The following is a 19,439-nucleotide window of genomic DNA, read 5'->3' as shown; positions in this document are numbered from 1 at the left end:
ATCCATGGAGAGAAATCGGCAGTCAGCATTTCGGGTGCCAGGTCTGGTCGTTCTATCCAGTCTTGAGAAAGGGTCCCGACCTGAAATGTTGACTGCCCATTTGTAAAGTTATAAATTTAGACACACAGTACAGTAACAGGCCCTTCTGGCCCACAAGGCTGTGCTGTCCAATTACCCCAATTACCCCCTTACAACCCACTCCCCCCCCCCCCCCCCCCACCACATATGCTTTGAAGGGCAGGAAGAAACTGGAGCACCCACAAGAAACCCATGCAGTCACGGGGAAAAATTACAAACTCCTTTCAGATCCCACTGGATTCAAACTCTAATTGTTGGCACTTTAATAGCATTGCATTAACACCGACACTAACCATGCCCCCCACCTTCCCCACTGCCGAACGCTTTCCTTGAAAGCTGCCTGACTCTCTGAGTCCCTCCAGCTTCTCATCCTTTGCATTGTGTGTTGGTATGTATGTGTGAGATTGGTGAGCCACAAATTGGCCACAGATGTGACCACCTTATTGTTGCAGATTCTCTGAATCAAATAGAACTCAAATTCAAATGCAGCCACTTAGACCAGGAGCTCCAGTCTGCCATGTGCCTGCCGCCCTCCTGATTCAATTTTCTGGGATGAGTACATACATCTGTTGTTCATCCTTAATTGCCCTTGAGAATTTCCCAGAGGCGGCACAGTTAGCGTATTACAACGATATTGCAGCGCCAGCAACCTGGGTTTAAATCCCGCGCTGGCTGGAAGGAGTTTATACATTCTCCCCGTGTCTGCGTGGGTTTCCTCTGGATGCTCCAGTTTCCTCCCACCCTTTTAAACCTACCGGAGTTTTTAGGTTAATTGGTCACATGGGTGTAATTACTCAGTCCAGGCTCATCGGCTGGAAGGACCAGTTACCAATCTGTATCTCTGAAAATTAAAATTGAATTGAATTTAAGAAAACTTCTTGAACTGCTGCAGTCCATCCACTGAAGGTGCCTCCAAAGTGCCACTGTTCAGGGAGCTTCAGGATATAGTGTGAGCAACGGTGAAGTACTAGCAAGAGATCCCCAACTTTAGAATATTGTATGGTGTTTCCTTCTCCCGGAAGCGGCCAAATTTCGAGGCTTGAGAGGTGCTGACAAAGTGGCCGAGGTAAGCGATTGCTATGGATGCAGTCAACGTAATGTTGTGGTGCAGGGAAGGAATATTTAAGTTCGGGGGGGGGGGGGGGGTGGTGCCAATCAAGTGGGTTGCTTTGTCCAAAATGGTGGCAGGTTTCTTGATATCGAAGCTGTATTTATCCAGGCAAGTGGATAATAGTCCATCATGCTTTATACATGGTTTGTGGAATGTCAGAGGGCTTTGGGCTGTCAGGAGATGTGTCAATCTTCTCAGAACACTCAGTCTTTGTGTGGTGGAGTCCGGGTGGGTGCAAGACACTGTTGCTAACTCAGGGACAGTATTATCATGGGATGTCATTTTCTGGCACTTCCTTGGTGTGGAGGCTACTTGGGACATTAGCCCTTAACGTTATCCGGATGTTGCTGCAGGGAGACATGGACTCTTTTGTCCACAGAGGAATTGTGAAGGTGATTGAACATTGCATGATTATCAGCAAGCATTTTCTCTTCTGACCTCACTGTGGGCCCTGGACACCATCCTGAGGAACTCCTGCAGTGATGGGCCAGTGTTGAGTGGATTGACCTCCAGCCACCATAACCTGACGAGAACTGACTCCAGTCAGCTGAGAAGATTCCCATTGATTTAGATTTATTTGGGCTTCTTAACTCCACGCTTGCCATGTTATCAAAGGTGATGGTTCTTTGGAACTCAACTCTTTGGTTCTTGTTGGGACCAAGACTCTGTTGTGATCTGGAGCCGGCAGTATTGCCAGAAGGCAAACCGAACAAGGATTGGTTGCCAACCAACAATTCTAACAGGGTGGGAGATTTGAGAAAGTGGGGCACAAACAGGGATAGAGATTCCTTTGCACAACGCCTGCCATAAAATCAGGGATGCGCACACTCTGCATTGACTCTGGAACTCATGTTCCTCCCCAAGACAGATAGTTACAATTCCCGTGCTCATCCCCGATGATGGAAATGCTTTTATTTCAAAATATAGTTACTGAAAAATGAAAACGAATTTCAAATATAATGCTGATTGGCTCTGACAAAGAGAACAGATCAAAGCCTGTATCTCTGGGGGATGAAAAATTGTGCATATTGTCTGTATTATATAAATTATACGAACCAAATCAAAATTCCATCCACTTCCCCAGCAAAGTGGATGAAAGTGCTCCATTGTATAAGGTCTACCTATACACTGGTATATTGTACATATAGTTACTCTATATATGAATCTGAACATAATTGGTTCACCAAGAAATAATTCTACATATACTTATTTGCTGTAACTTATTCTTCATCATTTGTACATGGGTATGAATGGCTGTTAGCAGGGTTACTGGGTGTACTATTCCATCATTTGCATGAGGCTAGTTTGCAAGGTAATCCTCCACAGACAGTAGCTGAGAAATGGAGAGAGTACAGCTCTGTGCATCACGGTTTGGAAGACCATGACCATTTTCCACTTGAATTGGTTCATCCCAGCATGGTCTTAACACTGCTCCGCTTCCAGGAATCCTTCTTTATCATGACCCATGGGATCCACCTCTGTGTAGGTCGGATGTCCGGTGTTGTTCCTGAATTTCATGGCTGGCCATCTGTGTGGGCGACGCTGGGTGAATAACAAAATAGAAATCATTACTGGTACAGGACACAGCAAATGACGTACATCTGAAATAGCCACCCTCCATGGTGTTCATCCCTATGGTAGGAATGGAGAAAGAAACAGTTAACGGCCTTGAACTGTGGTCCTAGGAGTTTTGTGGCTCCTTTGCGACATTGAGGATCCACATTCGTCCTCGAGGGTTGCGGATTCCGTGGAATCAGCAGACTGATACAGGTCACTGGAATGGGAGAAGACACCTCTTCCTCTGCTGAGAGGAAGAAGCCCAGGAGAGGACCTGACAGGGAAGGAGTCTGCAGCAGTGGATCAGCGCAGGGCTCGGCAGGCCAAAGGGCCTTGGGCATGGATGGCTTCTTCAAACAATGTGGCGTTCACTCTACCATCATCAGCTTGGCCCTCACCAGCATAGGCTCCATTACCTGCACATCTGCTCTGGCCCCCTCTACCCCCAGGTGCAACAAGGACAGGATTCCTCTTGTCTTCTCCTACCACCCCACCAGCCTCCTCATTCAACACACCTTCCTCTGCCATTTCCAGCCCTTACTACGTGATCCCACAACCACTAAACACATACCTTGTAGAACACAGTTAATACGTTCCAAACAAGTTCAGTGTTAAAGGAAAACCACACTGTTCAAAACTTTGGTACAATGTGCTTTAATGTAATATGTTCCAATCCCATAATTATTTATTTTTATCTAGAATTCTTATGCAAACATGTGCATAAAATATTTAAAAATATATATAAAACTGAAAAATGACAAAGATCTTTGTTGGCACTAAGTGAACATTGTTTATTTTATAAAAAAGTCTGCATTTTTTTAAGTTCCATCTCCCCCTGCCTGTCTCTGGCAAACTCAGCCTGCTACACTCATCATGCCCAATCTGTCAGGTGAGGAGTGGGTGGGGGTGAAGGCAGTCTCGGGGCTGTGGAGACGCAGAGCCAGGAGACTGTCGGACGCCTGCCTTCGACTTGATTTGAAATGACACTTGCCTGAAGTTTCAAAACGACATAACACAAAGACAGCTCGGGACGGTGACTGTCCAGGATAGTAATGGCCGGGGATGGTGACTGGCCAGGATGGTAATGGCCGGGGATGGTGACTGGCCAGGATGGTAATGGCCGGGGATGGTGACTGGCCAGGATGGGACCACTCAGGATGGCGACTGCTCGGGACAGGGACCAACCGCTTTATATCAAAACCTGCGCTGTTCAAAACCATGCTATACAAGGTATCCCTGTAATTTTCCTCTCATCCCCTCTCAGCCTTCTGCAGGGACTGCTCCCTCCATGACTCCCTCATCCACTGACCTCAGGAGATGCTCCTCTTGCACTCACACCTCTTTCCTCAGCATTGGTCTGGCCCTAAACAGTCTTTCCAAGAGAAGCAACATTTCACTTGTGAACCTACAGGGGTCATCTACTGCGCCTGATGCTCCTTTTGTGGTCTCCTCTACATTGGAGAGACTGGGAACAGACTGGGAAATTGGTTTGTTGAGCACTTTGGCTCTGTCCGCCGCAATAGCGTGGATCACCCAGTGGCCACCCATTTCAATTCTCCATCCCATTCCCTTGCTGACATGCTTGTCCATGGTCTCATGTACTGTCAGACTGAGACCACCTGAAAATTAGAGGAACAACACCTCGTCTTCTATATGGGCATCCCCCATCTGCATGGCATTAATATCGACGTATCTGGTTTTCGTTAATCACCTCCCCCCTCCCCCAACCTCTTTCCCTATCACTTTCCCCCAACTCTTTCACTCTTTCTTTTCCCTGCCTCCTTTCACACAGACAACATCAATTCTCACCTCTCCCATTATCATATCCAATTAACACCTTTTGTTGGTCTGGCCTCCTTCCCCAGGCAGAACTGGGCATTTTTATACAGAAACCTCTGATGTGTCCCAATGTGGTTGCTTACACAGGGGCACTTTTACAGCCTTCTCATGTTGCAGAGTTTGTCGGAGGGGGAAAGTCATATTCATTAGGTCAATTTACACTGCAGCTGCTCTGTAAAAATGAATAGGGGTATGAGTGGAAAAATTATGGGATGGAACTTGCATAAAAAATTCCGTCCTGACATTTTTACACCGCCATCGGAGCAGAAATTTTCCTGGAATTTTCTTCTGTTCAGTGGTTGTGTAAAAGTGCCTAATCTCTATTCTGAGATTTCCTGGTTTTTTTGCTTATTATTCCTTGAAGAAGAGCTCAGGCATGAAATCTCGGCAATATATCTTTATCTCCTATGGATGCTGCAAGACCGGTTCAGTTCCTCCAGCATTTTGGTGTGTTTTTTTACTACAATCACAGCGTCTGCAGATTTTTGTGTTTCACTCACTTCTCAACCACATCTGGGGTTCAGATCTAGGGCCGAGGAGGGTGACTGAGACAGTGGCATCAGAGGAGGTGGCGGGATCCCCAGACACTCAATGTCTCTGAAGGGACTGTCTTCTGCTTGATAGTGATACTGGACCAGAAACACCTCTTTCCGTGCCTTCACAGGGCAAACAAAGGCAAGATTTTTCTGCAGATGACCATAAATGGAATCTTGGATGTCACAGATCAGGAGCTAGTGACTTAAAATTTAAAAAAAATATTTAAATATACAGCACGGTAACAGGCCATTTTGGCCCATGAGTTCATGTCGTCTAATTTACGCCCGATTATCCTACACCCCCTGGTACATTTCAAATGGTGAGAGGAAACCGGTGGCCCCGGGGAAACCCCATGGAGACACGGGGAGAATGTACAAACTCTTTATAGACAGCACAGGATTCGAACTCGAGTCCTGATTGCTGGTGCTCTGACCACTTCCGCAGTAGAACCCCCAACATTATCCCACAGAAAGGTTTGTCAAGGACCTGCATTAAAATATAATGTACACCTATCTCAACATTATTAAACATACAAATCTACTGGAAATGTTAGTAATGGCTATAACCAGAAACAGGCTTGCTTTGCTATGAAAATGTATATGGTTTTAATAAAGACAAACCACTAATCAGAAAAATGATAGTTGATTTAATATTCTATTTCACAAAGAATGGAAAAAGTGAATTGTAAGTGAAGATGAAGGTTGGAAACATCTGACAAGGAGGCTGTTTATTTAGTTTACTTCTGTACATGAAACAAAAGCCAAGAGATTCCACTCTGAGGCGGTGGAAATGTTTAAGTCTAACAATTAATATTTTTCAGCTTTTTGTTTTCCACACCAATTGAGGCAAGCGGCTGTAATGTGGGCCACATGCATCTACTATGTGGTCGGACCTGGATTAGGCTGGATGCTTAGACAAACAGAGACTGCCTTCAGTGGTTAAAGATGATTTGGAGTTGCCTACTCTTGTTAGGATACTGGTAAAGTTCAAGTTTATTGTCACGGCCACTGAGGTACAGTAAGAAAGTTTGTTTTCGGAGCAGTCCAACTAATCAACCTATGCATAGTGTCAGTGGTGTGGGGGAGGGGGGGGGTAGTGCAGGGGAGCGACTGCTCTCTTTATACGCATTTTTCAAAAGTGGCGCCTCCACCCCCCAAGTCTGACGCCACCGAAAAGTAATTGCGGCCCACCATTCAACCACTGACTCACCATCTGGTATGTGTCATGGCGCCTTTTTGATGTTCTTGCTCCCCCTAACTTTAGAAGCTGGCTATGACCCTTCAAAGTGTGGCAGTAAAGACACAGTAGAGAGATTGGGGCAAAGGCAACATTAGCTTATGAGGGTGAGGTTCGTTCAGGTAAATTTCATCATGTGGTAATGATTGCCTTGCTCCACTCTCACATCATTGGTCACTGACACATTCTGTCTCTGTGGGCCCCACCATGGGCAGAAGTGGGCAGACTGTCACTTAAAGTCTAACCTTATTCTGTCCCCTGGTTGTAATTTATTTTCAGATCAAACTCTATTTATTGTCATATAATAATGAAATGCCTTTAGTCTGACATAAAATAGACAAAGATTTGCCATTAGCATTGCCCAGTGCCCCTTACAGTCAGAGGAAGTCAAAGCAGAGTCCTCTCCAGCCTCTGCATCCACACAAGAGTTCAGTTCATACCTTTGACATTCTGGATCCAGAGCCAAACTTCCGACATGGTGAGGAAGCCTTCAGCACCCAGGGCCCTTCAGGAGCCATTCTTGCTGTCAACACCCCCTCGAATTCCAGTTCCGATACCTGGTTCTCATGAGCCAGTCTCCAGCAGCTTGCTGGCTGTTGTGAGTCCTTAAGTCGCCAACAGCTTTGTGTATCCATCAGCGTCATAGACCCTTGCTGCTCCACCACTGTGGACACTGTCCTTAGGGTCATCTTCTCTGCTTCTCCTTCTCAACTAGGAGTGTTACTAGTGCCCTGAACCAGTCCGCTGCTCCCGTGGAGTCTGCAACCCCTCTTGGCTGCTGCTGAGCCAGGCGCCACGCTGAGGTTGCAGGATTTTAAAACACTGTCGGCTCCTTTAACAGGCTGGGTAAAGCCTGTATGGAGCCGTCAGCAGTTGGACTGGGCGGTTGGACCCGGTGGGGGAGTTCTGTGTCTCTGCTCCCTGCTCTCCCCAGGTCTGCACCAGCGGCAGCGCTGACCTTACACCAGCTCTGGCAACTGAATAAAATGAAATTTTGACTATTGAATTACCTTAATAGGTAATTACCTGAAGAGTTCTGGCCCAAAACATCACCAACTCTTTTTCTCTAACTGCTGCCAGAAGACTGAGGTCCTCTATCAGATTGCATATTTTGCAGTACACAATACTGTAGAAGCATTTTCTAAGAAAATTAAAAGTTCCTAGTGTATTCAGTGGTCCTCAAGAAATGTACAACTAGGAAAATAGGAGCAGGAGAAGCTATTTGGCTCCTGGAATTGGCTCTTCTATGAAAGGAATCCCTATAAGCAGGAGTTTCTGAACTAGAGGACCTGGGGTGAGGTTTAAAGGGGCTTCAAGAAAGAACTTCTTTATTTTGTTATAGAGTTTTGTAGCATGAAAACAGGCTAACTTGTCCATGGTGATCATTGCCTACCTGAGCTAGGGCCATTTGCTTACCATCAGGCCATATCCTGGCACAGTTAGCGCAGTGCTGTTACAGCGCCAGTGACCGTGACCAGGGTTCGAATCCGGTGCTGTATGTAAGGAGTTTGTACATTCTCCCCGTGTCTGAGTGGAGGGGGCTCTGGATTCCTCCCACCGTTTGAAACATACCGGGGGTGTGGTGGGTTAATTGGGTGTAATTGGATGGCATGGGCTTGTGAGGCGAAAGGGACAGTGTGTCTAAATTTAAAAAAAGATCCTTCAAAACCTTTCCTACCCTGTCTAAATGTCTTTTAAACCTTTTAATTGTACCTGTTTCTACCACTTCTTCTGGCAGCTTGTTCCATATATCCACCACCTTCTGCATGAAAAAGGAATCCCTCTTAAATCTTTCCCCTCTCACTTGAAATCCATGCCCTCTGTACAGCCATTAACTTTCACCCAACTTTTTCCAGATGCCTGCAGACTGACAATGCTAGAATATGGAGCAAAGCACAATTTACTGGAGGAACTCAGTGAATTGAAAATAAACTGTCAACATTCTGGGCAGTCTTGCTGAAGAGTTCTGGCCCAAAACATCACCAACTCTTTTTCTCTAACTGCTGCCAGGAGACCGAGGTCCTCTATCAGATTGCATATTTTGCAGTACACAATACTGTAGGAGAAACTCAGCAGGTCACACGACATCATTGAAAGCAAATGGCAGTTGATGTTTCTGGCCTGAGCCCTTCTTCAGCAATGCTGAAAATCAGACAGAGGTGAGGGGGTAGGGGTGGGGAAGGGGAAGGAGCAGAGTACAGGTGGGAGAGGGAGGGATTGAGGAAGTCTGCCTGAGTCAGCAGCAGAACACTGGCGCCCCTCAGTCCCGCGAGCTCAGCTTGGGCCTGTTCGCACGACTGACCCACGACTGCAATGCCAGATCCATTTCCAACAGAGTCATCAAGTTTGCAGGTGACTCAGCAGTCGTCGGCCTCAGCAGCAACAACAATGACTCACACTACAGAGAAGAGGTGGAAAACCTCATGATATGGTTGAGAATAACAACCTGAGTCTCAACATGGACAAGATGAAGGATTGTGGACTTCAGGAGGACCAGGGACAACCACCCTCCACTACACATTAATAACTCGGTAATGGAGAGAATAGAGTGCACCAAGTTCCTTGGAATCCACTTATGAAGTGCCCCATCCTGGTTACACAACTTCTCCTCACCTATCCGGAAGGTGCAACAGCGACTCCTCTTCCTGAGAAGACTGAAGTGGACAAGGCTACTGGCCACCATTATGTCATCTTTCTACAGGAGCTCTATCAAGGGGGTCCTGGCCAGCTGCATCACAATGTGGTACAGTTGCTGCAGAGAAATGGATCGGAAGTCGATCCACAGGACCATGAAGTGGCAGAGAGGATCAGTGGAGTCTCCCTACAGAAGTCGATCCACAGGACCATAAAGTGGCAGAGAGGACCAGTGGAGTCTCCCTACGGCGCCCCCTCCCTAAATTGAGGTGATCTACCAGGATCATTGTCTGAAGATGTAGCGAAAGAGTTAGGATTGCTGAGCAGAGATAAATGTTGATGGAAACACTGAATTGAACTTATTTAACCCACTTTGGAATGTCTCTGTAAAAAAGTACGATGAGCAGAGGTGGGTAGAAATTCATCCAAAGGTCCTCCATTTATTGCACACTTACCTTGCCAGGTGTGCGTTACAGACTGTTTCCAAAATTTGATCCATTGAAATCAATGATTTTCAGAAGTGAAATGAAATTCAGAGCTATGTATTCAGTGAAAGAAATGAGCTATGATTTTCCACCTTGGGATGTTCGTTACATCTAACTAGAGTCCACCTTTGGTTTAGTTCATCTTTGGTGAGGATTTGATGATCATCCTAATCACCTTGGCCTGGTGCTACAGCCTTTCTGGCTTACATTCATGTTCAATTTTATTATTATCTGATTGTCCATAAATGGTAAAACCCGACGATCTCTCCAGACCATGGTGCACGCATGAAAACACACAACACACAGCGCATAAAGGTCACGTAAATAATCAAAATAAAGAAATATAAATATTTGGGATGATTTTCGCAGACACAGGATACTGTTCACCAGTCTCACAGCCTGTGAGAAAAAGTTATTCCCCAGCCCTGAGATCTGGATGGTAAGAGTCTTCTACAATTCTTTGAGCTCTATTTAGACAGTGGTCCCAGTAAATGTCATCTAGCGTACTCCCACAGCAATATTAGGTAGGGAATTCCTTAATTTGGATGTTTATGTGGCATTGGTAAAATTGATTTGAATCAATTTAATACAGGATCCTGCGTCGTACTCTGTGAATCCTGCGAAGAGGTAAACTTAAATAAGACACAGTTGACAGTAGGAATCATTGGTTCCAAGACAAAAAATGGTGCCTAATTCAGCTTGAAATGTTGGCCAGATCAAGTCTAAAATCTTATTAGCGAAGGCGGAAGATAATGTCTCCAATTGAACAGATATTTTATTTGTGAGTCTGAATATTATGATCATTTGATCTGCAGTCTCTTTTCATTAGCACCTAAATGCTATAATGAGAGAATTATGACCCAATTGGAAATGTATTAAAATTCAAAATTAATATCAAAGATTCCCCATGGTGCAGTCTACACATAGATTTCTAATTTGAACAATTGTAAACTGTGCCTTGAGAGAAAAGTTACATGCTGCCAATCTTTTTGAAAACTACTGAATGCATGATAAATGCATTTGAAAATTACATTTGGTGGTGCATAACATTTAGAGCATAGATGGAGTGTTTGGAATCTGCATCAGCACTCTGGAGGGGCTAACTACCATAGCAATTCACTGTCCTTTAAATTTCTCTTTTTCAAAATGCATCCACTTATGTTTTAAAAGCCATTATAAATTCTGCTCCATCAATGTTTCAACTGACCTTTATCCTGCAAAGCCTCTAAATTAAAAACGAATGCTACTTCTCCGTTTGATATTCTTAATCGTAGAAATTTGTCTTTGGTCCCAAGTGTTTACTGGATGCGATGATGTAGTTGCCTTCACACAACCTCCTCAATGGAACAATTATCCAAGTGCTTGCGCACATATTCAGTTTGTAACTAGAATCTCTCCCAGATGAATTTTAGTAACAAGCTAAGTGAACAATAGAAATTATTTGTCACAAATGATATTTCTTAAAGGAGTCATAACTTCTTAAAATTCCTTCAGACTTTGGGATAATTAGAAAACACGGTCCTTTCTCCTCTGGTTAAATCAAGACACAGGGGTAATTTCAGGACTTCTGAACTAATTTTTCCTTCCCATCCTCATCTATTGCCATTCGTGGAATGTTTCCAATGTTCCAGATTGCCACTTGCTTATTTATCATTGGAAAATTTAAATCTTTTTTTTAAACTCAATCCATTTTAGAAAGTCTGTCCTAAATCAGAGGCTTTGAATGCTTACTTGTGAAAATTCAAATGATTAAGGCTTTATCAACACAGACATGTTGAAGGGAAGAGGTTCTAGGGAGGGTTTGGACTAATTTCAGACCTGATGAGTTGAATAAAATCTTTCTCTTTTGAAAGGAAATATGAAACTCTTCATCTCTGAACTGTGAAGTTCCATTGATTCAAACTCTTGGCCACTTGGTTTTTCTAATGAATGGTTCTTGATCCTGAGTCAGTTATTTGTGGGTTCAATCCCCAAATCAGGGACTTCTGCACATTAACTGCGCGATAGCTCACATTGAGAGTCAAACAGGCCACCTCCTAAAATGAGAGCTGCACTAAGTACCTGTCTGTTCTTTTCAGCAGACAAAACAATCCAATATGATTCCTTGAAGAAGAATTAAGGAGCTATGACCAACATCCTGGCCAAAATGTTTTCTTTGATTAGTATCAGTAAAACATTTATCTGTGGAACCTGATTAAATTAGCTGATGATCGAAAATACTGGAAAGAACTCAGCAAGTCGGGCAGCATCCAGTCTGTGACCTTTCATCAGAACAGTTCCGACTTTCAATAACAGATCCAAAATGTTGATGGTTTCTCGTTCCAAAGATACTGTCTGACCAGCTGAGCTTTCCCAGCATTTATTATTTTAGATTTTGTTTCAATCAATGACGAATGTTTAATTAGCTTCAAAGTGCTGAGATTGTTGAAAGAGATAAAGAAATGCATGTTCTTCATTTCCTTTGCTGTGTAAATCATGGAGATTAACTGGGATTTTAAAAAATAATTAACTCCCAGAATTACTGGAGGAGCTTAGCCAGACTCGCAGCATCCATAGGAGATAAAGATATACGCTATACACTACTTCAATCAACGCAAAAGTCAGCTACCGCGATTTGGAAAACTGCGACCACTTCCTGTTTTATGCATGTAATTATTCAGTAACCGTGAGATCTTTCTGGAAATTTCTGGAAAACTCGAATTACAAGGAGATCATGTGAATGGCCCTAAATAAAATATGCGCCAATGGCAGGAAAACTCCTACTAAATATGGATAAAAGAAAATGTGGAAAAGAATCTGACAGCGATAGTAAAAGAAAAGAAGAAAACCTTGAAGTTATTAAACACATGAAGGCGGTGCTAGCAACATGAAAATCGGACACGATCTGGGCTACGATGATTCAAAGGTGCACACCATGTTGAGTAAGAAGCACGAATAGAAAGAACAAGGTAAAGTTGCATCAGTTTCTCTAAGCGAAGATTACTCGCAACAGAAGCCCATTAATGACTGAAATGGAATGGTGACTTCATCAATACAAAATAACATTCAAACCAAAGTTTAAACATCTTTTCGATCTTAAAGAAAATAAATTTCATGGGGATAAGGAAACTTTTGCTGCAAGCTTAGGCTGGTTTGACCGCTTTAAACATCGAACATTGTTACACATCATAAGAATTACAGGGGAAGCTGCCAACGCTGATTAAAATGTGGCTGCAAAATTTCCGGAAATTTTTCAAAAAACATTTGAACTTGTTGAAGCCGCCAAGGATTCTTATCTAAATGTTGATCCTAACATGGAAAGAAGTGTGGAAGTTCGCAGTAATTTAGAAAAAATTGCTATCGGAAATTATATAATGAGAAATCAAAATCTGTGCAGTCAACCTAGGACAAATATTTTTCTCAGGTATAGTTTAGTTATGATGTAATTATGAAATAAATGAAAAATATCATAATTATTTTTATGAACCTTAACAGTTTTGGCATTTTATGCAGCTAAAAGTTGTTTTTAAAGCACATTTTTATAGGCGCGGCTCGTTTGGTGTACAGTAGCAGTTAGTGCAACGCCTTCACAGCGCCAGCGATTGGGACCGGGATTTGAATGCCATGGTCTCTGTAACGAGTTGGTACGTTCTCCCTGTGCCTGCATGGGATTTCTCCGGGGGCTCTCGTTTCCTCCCACCATTCAAAACGTACTGAGGGTGTAAGTTATTTGGGTGTAAATTGGGCGGACTCTTGGGCTGAAATGGTCGGTTACTGCGCTGAATGTCTAAATTTAAAGTCTTGATGGACAATCTGAAAGGATGGGGATTCATTGTAATTATTCCCAATTTGATTCCATAATCGCTTAACGCAAATTCGTCTTATGCGAGTAAAAATTGGGTTGAATTAATCAGGTAAAGCGGGGCTTTCCTGTATTCCCAATGTTTCAGGCCTGAGCCCTTCTTCAAGGTATAAGCAAAGAAGAGAAGGCATCAGAATAAAGACTGGAGAATGGCAGGGGGAGGAGTCCAGACTGACAAAATATTCTCGGAGCTTCCAGTCAGACCGGCTGAGTTTCTCCAGCATTTCTGTGTGATTTTACTACAATTACAGACTCTGCATGTTTCACTTTTATCATTAACACTGAGGCAAGCCCTGTCCAATTGCCAACAGTTGGTATATTTTGCTTTCTACTGAGGGAGTTACGATCAGATGCAAGGCTTCAGTCACTCATTGGATTGTAGCCAATGCAGCTAAATAAGTCATTCATCTTGATTTGCAACGCTGCATCATGCACAGGTTTTGCCAATATACAATACTCTGTCACTGACGGTGCGTCACATCAGGACTTAGCTGAAAGGTAAATGTGTCTGGGAAGTAGAGTGGGGCACCAGCAAGTTGGAAAGATTGCTTCTTGTATGTATTCAAAGAAACCACAATTCACTTGGGAATGTATGTCGGCTGAATGTATGAATGACATTGGTCTTCCAGACAGAGGAAACTGGTGTCATGGCCCAAATAAAGCCATCTAACTTTGTACAGACTAGGGCTGAATCTGAGGCCTACCTGCACAACATTCTAATGTGCAGGACTAACCAATAGTGGGTATTTTGCACGAAGAATAGGAACAGTAGAACAAGAACAGGACTCCTTGGAATTCCTCCCATTCAATGAGGTTGTGATTAATCTGCAATGTTAACCCAATCTATAGTCTTGGCTCCATCTACACCATCCGGTGTGCCTGTTGTGGCCTCCTCCACATCGGAGAGACTGGACGCAGACTTGGTGATTGCTTGGTTGAACACCTTGGCTCCGTCCACGGCATCAGTGGGGATCTTCCAGTGGCCACCCATTTCAAGTCACCGGCCCATTCCCATACTGATATGTCTGTCCATGGTCTCAAGCACTGCCAGACTAAGCAAATTAGAGGAACAACACCTCATGTTGTGTCTGGCCACCCTCCAATGAGATGGCATTAACATCAACTTCTCTGGTTTCTGTGAGCCCTGCCCCCCGTCTCTCTCTCTCTCTCTCTCTCTCTCTCTCTCTCGCTCTCTCTCTTTCTCTATCCCCATGTATCTTTTCCTCCAGATCTGCATTCACTGAGCCACCCCTCCCCTCCACTTCCCTGATCAATTCTCACCTTTCCTTTCCTGACCTCCTATCCACGTCCAATTATGGCTGCTGGCCTGTTGGCCTGTGCTCCTCCCCAGTTCTTTCTTCCCTCCCCGCCCAGCCCTTTTATTCAGGCGCCTGCCTGCTTTTTTGCTCATAAATTGAAGAAAACGTCGGTTACTTAGCTTTACCTCCTATGGACGCTGCAAAACTTGCTGAGTTCCTCCAGCATTTCTGTGTTTTCACTTGTTATTAAAAATTCGATCACGTTCAGAAGTAAACACTTACTTTAGCTTGTAGCCATTCCTTTTGCAACAAAAATGAATATTTCCAACAGCCTCTGCATGAAAAGTATTTCATAAAATTTTCCCTCCAGATTTCTCTTGATGCTGACCTTTGCTACAGAGTTTCTTTGACCTGCTCATTCACTGGTGTTGATTTACAAGCCAATGGGGTAGATAACTGACTGCCGCATTCACTTTCACTGTCGCTCCTTGCAGATGGTTACATCTTGGATATGAATGAATTCTGTCCGCGTTACACATTATGTAATATTGAGGGAACATTCGTAAGAGCGGGTCCTTCAAAAAAATCTTTGTATGGACTAAACTTGAAAACGTATGTGCTTTGAACTCATCCATTGGAAATGAGGTTCCCTTTAGGTTGATAGAATTTGATTTCAGAACCAGCATTTAATATGCTTATCTGAATAAATCATGAACTTTGTGCATTCAACAATGAGCGAGTTTCACTGGTCTAGGTCTCAAAGCAAAATCTGATGTTCAAAAATGTCAGGTCAGTTTAAACAGACTAGCCAGCCAATACAGTGAAGAAGCATTATTAAATTTTCTTTCATATAGCCACTTTGAAAGTGGCTGTGATTTTAATGTTCTGGAAGAATTTATAGTTTACTGTCTCCTTTCCCAATATATCCTCATTATCCTGTTTTGACATGTATTACTGGAACTGTCACATTGAATCTCACGGTGCCACGCTCTGGTGATAATAGTCATTTGGAGGGGCACGGTTGGCCTAGTGGTTAGTGCAATGCCTTTATAGTGCCAGCGATCGGGACCGGTGTTTGAATCCTACGCTGTTTCTGCGTGGACTCCAATGTACCGGGAGTGTAGGCCAATTGGGTGTAAATTGGGCGGCACTGACTCATAGGCTGAAAGGGCCTGCTAACTGTGCTGTATGTCTAAATTTAAAATTTTAATTTATTCCTGATTAAAATTACTCCAAAAAATATTGGATGTGACTGGAATCCACCGAGTGCATGAGGACCAGAGTTAGGAGAAAGAGACTGCAGAGAGAATTTATGTAATCTTGAGCCTAATCCCTTTAGTATTTGGGAAAAAAAGGCCTAAGTTATCTATCCTATCTATTGCCTCTCTTAACTTTATATTCTTCTATCAGTTCACCCGTCAACCTCTATGTTCTAGAGATAACAACCCTAGAGTCCTCCAATCCCTCCTCACAGCTTGTGGACTCATATCCAGGCAATGCTCCTGAAGAAGGGGTCAGGCCTGAGATGTCAACTGCCTTTTACTTCCCATGGATGCTGTGTGACCTGCTGTCATTTTCCAGCATTTTAGTATCCTGCAATTTCCCCCAGCATCTTCAAATTTCTTGGTTACATTCTAGGATCCTTCCTCAAGCCAAAGTTTCACTATTTTATCTTAGTCTTGACAAAGGGTTCAGAAATTCCTACCCTTGAACGCTGTCTGACCCACTGAGTTCCTCCAGCAATTATTTGACTTCACAAAATTCCAGCATCTGGCAGCCTTTGTGTTTCTCCTAAATGTTAATGCTGGGGACACTTTGATGGTAAGGCTCTTGAAAATCAAGATAAGACCATAAGGTATAGGTGCAGAAGGTCATTTGGCCCATCGAGTCCACTCTGCCATTCCATCATGAGTAGATCCATTCTCCCACTCAGTCCCAATCCTCTCCCTTCTCCTCATAACTTTTGATACCCTGACTATTCAAATACCTATTAACCTCTGCCTTAAAACACCCAACGACTTGGCCTCTACAGTCACCCAACACTTAAGATCCTTTCTCATTTGAGATGATCGTTGGCCTGGTACTTGTGCAGTAAAAAAAATCACTTGCTCTTTATTAGAGCGGGGCTGAATCTTGTCTCGACCTGGTTTACATGCAAGCACGGTATTATTCATTGGCTGTCACTGGAATTGAGCATTGTATAACTATCAGAAAATATAGACACTCAAAGCACTTCAAGGGGCTAGAACTGAGGAGCTTATATTTTGTAGGTCCCTTTCAGTGTGGAGTAAGACAGATCTTAGGAGAAGACTTAAACAGACCCCCCGGAACCTTGTAAAAGATGAAAAGGTTCTGTAGGTTATCTGATTGGAATATTTTTAATGTGATAAAATTTGAAATCAGCAGGCCATTAATTCCACACAGTTTGAAATTATTGGTTGAGGAAATAAATAGGAACATCCACACGTTATCACAGGAAATGGTTAGTGTCGTGGTTAGCTAGAACACTGCAGCACAGAAACAGACCCTTCGGTCCTACTAGTCTGTGCCAAACTATTTTCATAGTGCTGTCTGTCAGGTATGCTCTCCCTGAGTCCATGTGGGTGTCTTCCAGGTGCTCCCATTTCCTCCTACATTCCAAAAGCATATGGGCTTAGCAGCCTGATGGATCACCTGGGTGTATTTGGGCGGTGCGGGCTTATGGGGGGAAGGGCCTGTTACTGTGCTGAATCTCTAAGTTTAAAAAAAAGGAAATTTGATGTTTATGAGAGGCAATGTAACAGAAAGGCATCCTGCAAAACTGAGAAGGTAATAGAATGGAACGGAGTGAGGAATAGGGTATAAACTCCAGAAGGACTATTTGGATGGAATGAACTCCTTCTCCACAGTGCATGCTGGGTAATATAAACTTTCCTTGCACTTCCTGGATGACAATCATTTACTTGTTGCTAAGTAGCTGACATGTTCACCCAAGACACACAAAGATTCAGTAATATAAATGAAAATTTGGCCTACCTCAATGAAAAATAAGGCAGCCGAAGACAGGGGATGACTGTTGATGTAGATGACGACCAGAACAATGATGGTGATGACAATCACTGCCAACACGATGCCCACCACAACCCCGGCATGCATGGGACCTCCCTTCTTCTCCGACGGACTGTCATCTGTTATTTCTGTAAGAGAACACAGTGGGTAGATTTCAGTAGTGTAATGATATGGATTGTACATGGTCATTAGCTGGTAAAGGCACAGGCTGGCCCTCCCCCTGACGACACTCTCCCCGGACTCCTCCCCTGTGGCCTAGGCCATAAAGGTCGAGCCAGCTCTCCCTTCCCTGCACTCCCCTAGCTTGGATCCGGGCCAGTTCAAGTCTTCTGTACAATAAAGCCTATCGTTCCCCTCAGTCTTTGTCCTTGTGGTTATTGGGGCAACTGGTTCTGCCAATCAAGAAGTTAACTCATCAAAGACCAAGGTCCAGCTCCCCTGCTCACAAAGCGTTCATGTTAAATATTCATACCTGACAAAAGTGACTGCATTTCAGAAATACTTCACGTCGTGAGGGCGTAAAGGTTATAACTTTAATGTTTTCTAAGGGTTTGTAGATGAGATCGAAAGCACTTGCAGTGATCTGGATGCAAATGCCCCTCTTGGGTCACAATGACCATATATGCTGATATACAGGATGATCCGAAACTTGTCAATCTCGCCTCAAAATCAGGGGTCATCTTATACGCTGGGTCTAAATTCCGAACCTTGACAGTGAAGGCTCAACACTACTGCCATCATCCCCCTCCGTCTCCATATCCCATCCCTATCCCGTCGGCTCCGACTTGAGTGCCCAAGTCAGGCCCTAGGCACACTCTATCACCTTCCTCGAGTTGACAACCTAGCTCACCTCCACACGCGTGTCCCGGTCAGGCCCTCAGCGCACTTTCCTCATGCTGACAAAGCAGCTCACCTCTACACATCCCAGTCAGGCCCTCAGCGCAACCCAACTCACATCCATGCCAGTGTCCTGGTCAGGCCCTTGGTGCACCTTCCTGGTGCTGACAACCCAGCTCACCTCCATGCAAGGGACTCGGTCAAGCCCTAGCTGCACTCTACCACCTTCCTTGTGCTGATGACCCGGCTTACTTCCACGCAAATGGCGACAGCGAAAAGAAAGACCGCGCATTGAGGGGCATGCCCATTTAGCAGGGCAAACCTGCATGTGTCCAGTGATGTTTCAGCGTTCCACCCCAGGTCCATCTGCCCAGTCTGACTGCCATCAGTTATGTACAGGCTTTAAACGGCCTGTTATAGGAGCCGACAGTGGGTTATTTTAAAATACACTAATAAAATTAAAACATTTATATGATAATTTAGTACAGGTGCTCCTCAACTTACAATGGTTTTATGTTCCGGCAAACCCATCGCAAGTCAAGAAAAAGCGTAAGTCGAAAAAGAATACAGGTATAACTTGTGTAACACCAACAGCACTGCATCAGTCCCCACACTGATTCCACTGCCCCCACTCTCTCCCCACAGCCTTTTATAATCTCTCATACTGATCCCACTGCCATACTCTCTCCCACAGCGCTGTATCAGATCCCACACTGATCCCGCTGTCCCGCTCTCTCCCACAGTGCTGTATCAGATCCCACACTGATCCCACTGCCCCGCTCTCTCCCACAGCGTTGTATCAGTCCCCACACTGATCCTGCTGTCCTGCTCTCTTCCACAGCACTGGATCAGACCCCACACTGATGCCATTGCCCTGCTCTCTCCCACAGCGTTGTATCAGTCCCCACACTGATCCCACTGCCATACTCTCTCCCACAGCGCTGTATCAGATCCCACACTGATCCCATTGCCCCGCT

At 44.2% G+C, this 19,439-nt stretch overlaps 1 protein-coding gene across 1 annotated transcript in view; it reads right to left on the bottom strand.

Moving 5' to 3' along the window:
• Positions 1-242: 242 nt before the first annotated feature.
• The window catches only part of LOC138746662 (plexin domain-containing protein 1-like), a 182,259-nt gene continuing 163,062 nt past the window's right edge, over positions 243-19,439 (bottom strand). Inside the window, exons 12-13 of the mRNA XM_069904948.1 lie at positions 17,593-17,753; positions 243-2,731 (exon numbers count right to left, since the gene is read on the bottom strand). Of these exons, the coding sequence (XP_069761049.1) occupies positions 2,612-2,731; positions 17,593-17,753 (281 nt within the window). The 3' untranslated portion in view covers positions 243-2,611. The remainder of the gene's footprint in view (positions 2,732-17,592; positions 17,754-19,439) is intronic.

The sequence above is a fragment of the Narcine bancroftii genome, chromosome 12 (assembly GCF_036971445.1).
Source record: "Narcine bancroftii isolate sNarBan1 chromosome 12, sNarBan1.hap1, whole genome shotgun sequence".
NCBI classification, from domain to species: domain Eukaryota; kingdom Metazoa; phylum Chordata; class Chondrichthyes; order Torpediniformes; family Narcinidae; genus Narcine; species Narcine bancroftii.
The sequence above is the reverse complement of the archived record's forward strand: the minus strand, read 5'-3'. Positions and strand labels throughout refer to the sequence as shown.